This window comes from Montipora foliosa, chromosome 7 (genome assembly GCF_036669935.1).
Source record: "Montipora foliosa isolate CH-2021 chromosome 7, ASM3666993v2, whole genome shotgun sequence".
In the NCBI taxonomy this organism is placed as follows: domain Eukaryota; kingdom Metazoa; phylum Cnidaria; class Anthozoa; order Scleractinia; family Acroporidae; genus Montipora; species Montipora foliosa.
The window spans coordinates 36,416,232-36,418,731 of NC_090875.1; the positions used below are offsets into that span (position 1 = coordinate 36,416,232).

The 2,500-nt window shown below is 37.7% G+C and overlaps 1 protein-coding gene across 1 annotated transcript in view; it reads right to left on the reverse strand.

Annotated features, from left to right (window-relative positions):
* The window catches only part of LOC138010191 (mucin-like protein), an 18,067-nt gene that overhangs the window by 2,566 nt on the left and 13,001 nt on the right, over window positions 1-2,500 (reverse strand). The window contains exons 2-3 of the mRNA XM_068857133.1: window positions 1,227-1,556; window positions 1,028-1,043 (exon numbers count right to left, since the gene is read on the reverse strand). Coding sequence (XP_068713234.1) covers window positions 1,028-1,043; window positions 1,227-1,516 — 306 coding nt within the window. The 5' untranslated portion in view covers window positions 1,517-1,556. The remainder of the gene's footprint in view (window positions 1-1,027; window positions 1,044-1,226; window positions 1,557-2,500) is intronic.

Below are 2,500 nucleotides of genomic sequence, written 5' to 3' on the forward strand. Positions count from 1 at the left end.
TAGAATGCACGCTAAAACACTAAAAATACCCTTACCGATAGCGCCAGAAGTTTCATCTTCACACGCTCTCACAGAAGGCCAATGATCAATTTCTCCACTTTCTTTTATGGTGTGAAAGGCTAAAATTTTTGTTTCTCGAAAGCTTTCAACCCACCATTTCTACTGCTTACTGTTTTCTCTTTTCTGTTGCCATTTAAACTAAAGCATGCGCAATAAGACCGGGAACCTACGTTACTCCATTTTCCCAGAGTCTCTTCGTGCGCTCACCCGCTGACCAAAAAGCCCGAGGACTCTGGGTACGAGGTTGGCGCGAACCGGAAACAAAACCTGCGGAAAAAATTTGTCTTTATCTCGAAATTTGCTCGGTAACCTATCTTGATTTTTTGCATGCATGTATCATTTACGATGGCACTAAAAATAAATAAAAAAGTTTCGGGAAAAGTTATATAGTAAAATTTTCTGTAAACTATAAAACGCCTTTTTCGATGTATCTTAAATTCTACTAGAAAATGTTTTGTCATACTCTCTAAGAAGTTAAAGAATTTAGGGAGATCTCCAAGAAAGAAATATAAACGGTAGGTCACCGACTTAGTTTTTCAGATAATTTTCAAAAACTGAAATTTAGAGGGCCTTTTCGTTGACCTGAAGTGTTGCCATGGTACCAATATCACGTCGTAAGTACCCTTAAAGTGTTATCCAACAATAAAGTTGCAAAGATATTTATAGTTTGCCTACACTATGAAATATCCTTCATTGGTATCTTTCATCGTTTCACAAACACTGTACCAACGAAAACCCCTTTCGAGCCTCCTTAAATTATCATTGTTTTGCCTACCGTTGCATGGTCCATTGTCGCATGGCCTGGTCTCTTTGTTGAAAGGTGGGAACTTTTGTCAACCACAAAAATTAGCAACGAGAAATTTGTACTTTTGTGGTATACAGCAATGAATAGTACTTTGCAAAATTACGTTCAGGATAAATTTATAATTTTCGTGACAACGAAACAGAAAATAATGCAGCTTCAAACGATTCCAATATTCAACCTACCAATAAAAAACATGTTAAACAAACTGCGTTAACAATAGTACAATAAACGCTTAAACGTGTGGGTTATTATTATTATCATTTTTTTTTTTTTAGTTTTTTATTGCAATGGTTCAAGTTTCGATCCTGGAATGTTTTCATGTGCTTTGCCGTCACAGATCATAATATTTCTAATAACTCACCCATCCAATGTGTGTAGCCAGTTTGCATTTGAGCAGGCTGCAGGCTGATTGGTATAACTGGGTTCAGTGGCTGTGCAGCACCTTCCATATTCGATTCGCCCAACTCTTTCATCTCCCAGTTGTCGGGGGCTCCTCCACAATCCTCTTAAGTATGTATTTGTATTGGGACATCTGGACCAAGTTGCTCTATCCAGGCTCACCGACCAGTCAGCCTGGTCACAGCTTGAACATTTATCAGGCTGGAACATCAGCAACACAATGATAAGTTGAATGGCGAACACAAAGCACATTCTCTCGTCTACTTGTTGTTCAAAACTTGTGAAGACCTGTCTAAAAAAATGTAAATAGTTCACTACGTGAAATCTTAGTCTTTTTCAAATTCTTACATTCGTAATTTGAAGGGCACAACAAGATTAACTATCCCAAGGAAATGGAGCGCAATGTATTGAATACTTTTTGTTAAATTTTGAGTTTTTAAAACTATAGATTTAACAAAGAATGAATGAGCTTATCAGCGCCTTTGTAACCCAGAAATTTTCCAGTTTTTGAAAGCCAATCTCTCCTCTAATATAACACCCAAAGAACCAAAAATTTCACCAATTACTCAGTTTTACAAGCTCTTTAAATGTTTGTTGTGAATTGTGTCTGGCGAGTTGCCTCCTCTGCGACAAGTCATATGTTAATGAGACAAATGTAAACAATGACATCAGAAAACTTTCTCCTTTGGCTGGTTTGTTTTACAAAGGAAATACAGAGCAAATCCATGTGGAGACCTAAACGTTTGCTAGAACATGTCGAATTTAGGTATATCAAATGGAATTTAACTCGGCTTTCGTGTGGAAAACAAATTTTCTAACACAGCACGATTGATCGGCTTATCGGAAAATTACAAGATTGTATTCACTGGCTAGCTGGGATATGATCGAAAAGCTATTGCAGTCAGCACCAAGCTTTTTGATGGCCTATTGCTGACTATTCAATAAAGAAAGGATCGTTAAACGTTGTCGTTCTCTTGCCGAAACTCCTAAAACTCGACCTGGAAACCCGAAAGTGTGAATTCGTGATGCATTTTGACGAGTTTCTCGCCTAGTAGGGAAACTCGTCTTTAAAAACTCGTCGACTCAAACGGAATTGGATTGCTTTTTTTTATTTATTTTTTTATTCTTTTATCTCTACACTGAAGAGTACAGACCACGCAAACTATCGTCCATTTGTACACATCCAAGTCACGTCCCGGTCCGAGGACATGATGACAGATAACGAGTCTCAATACC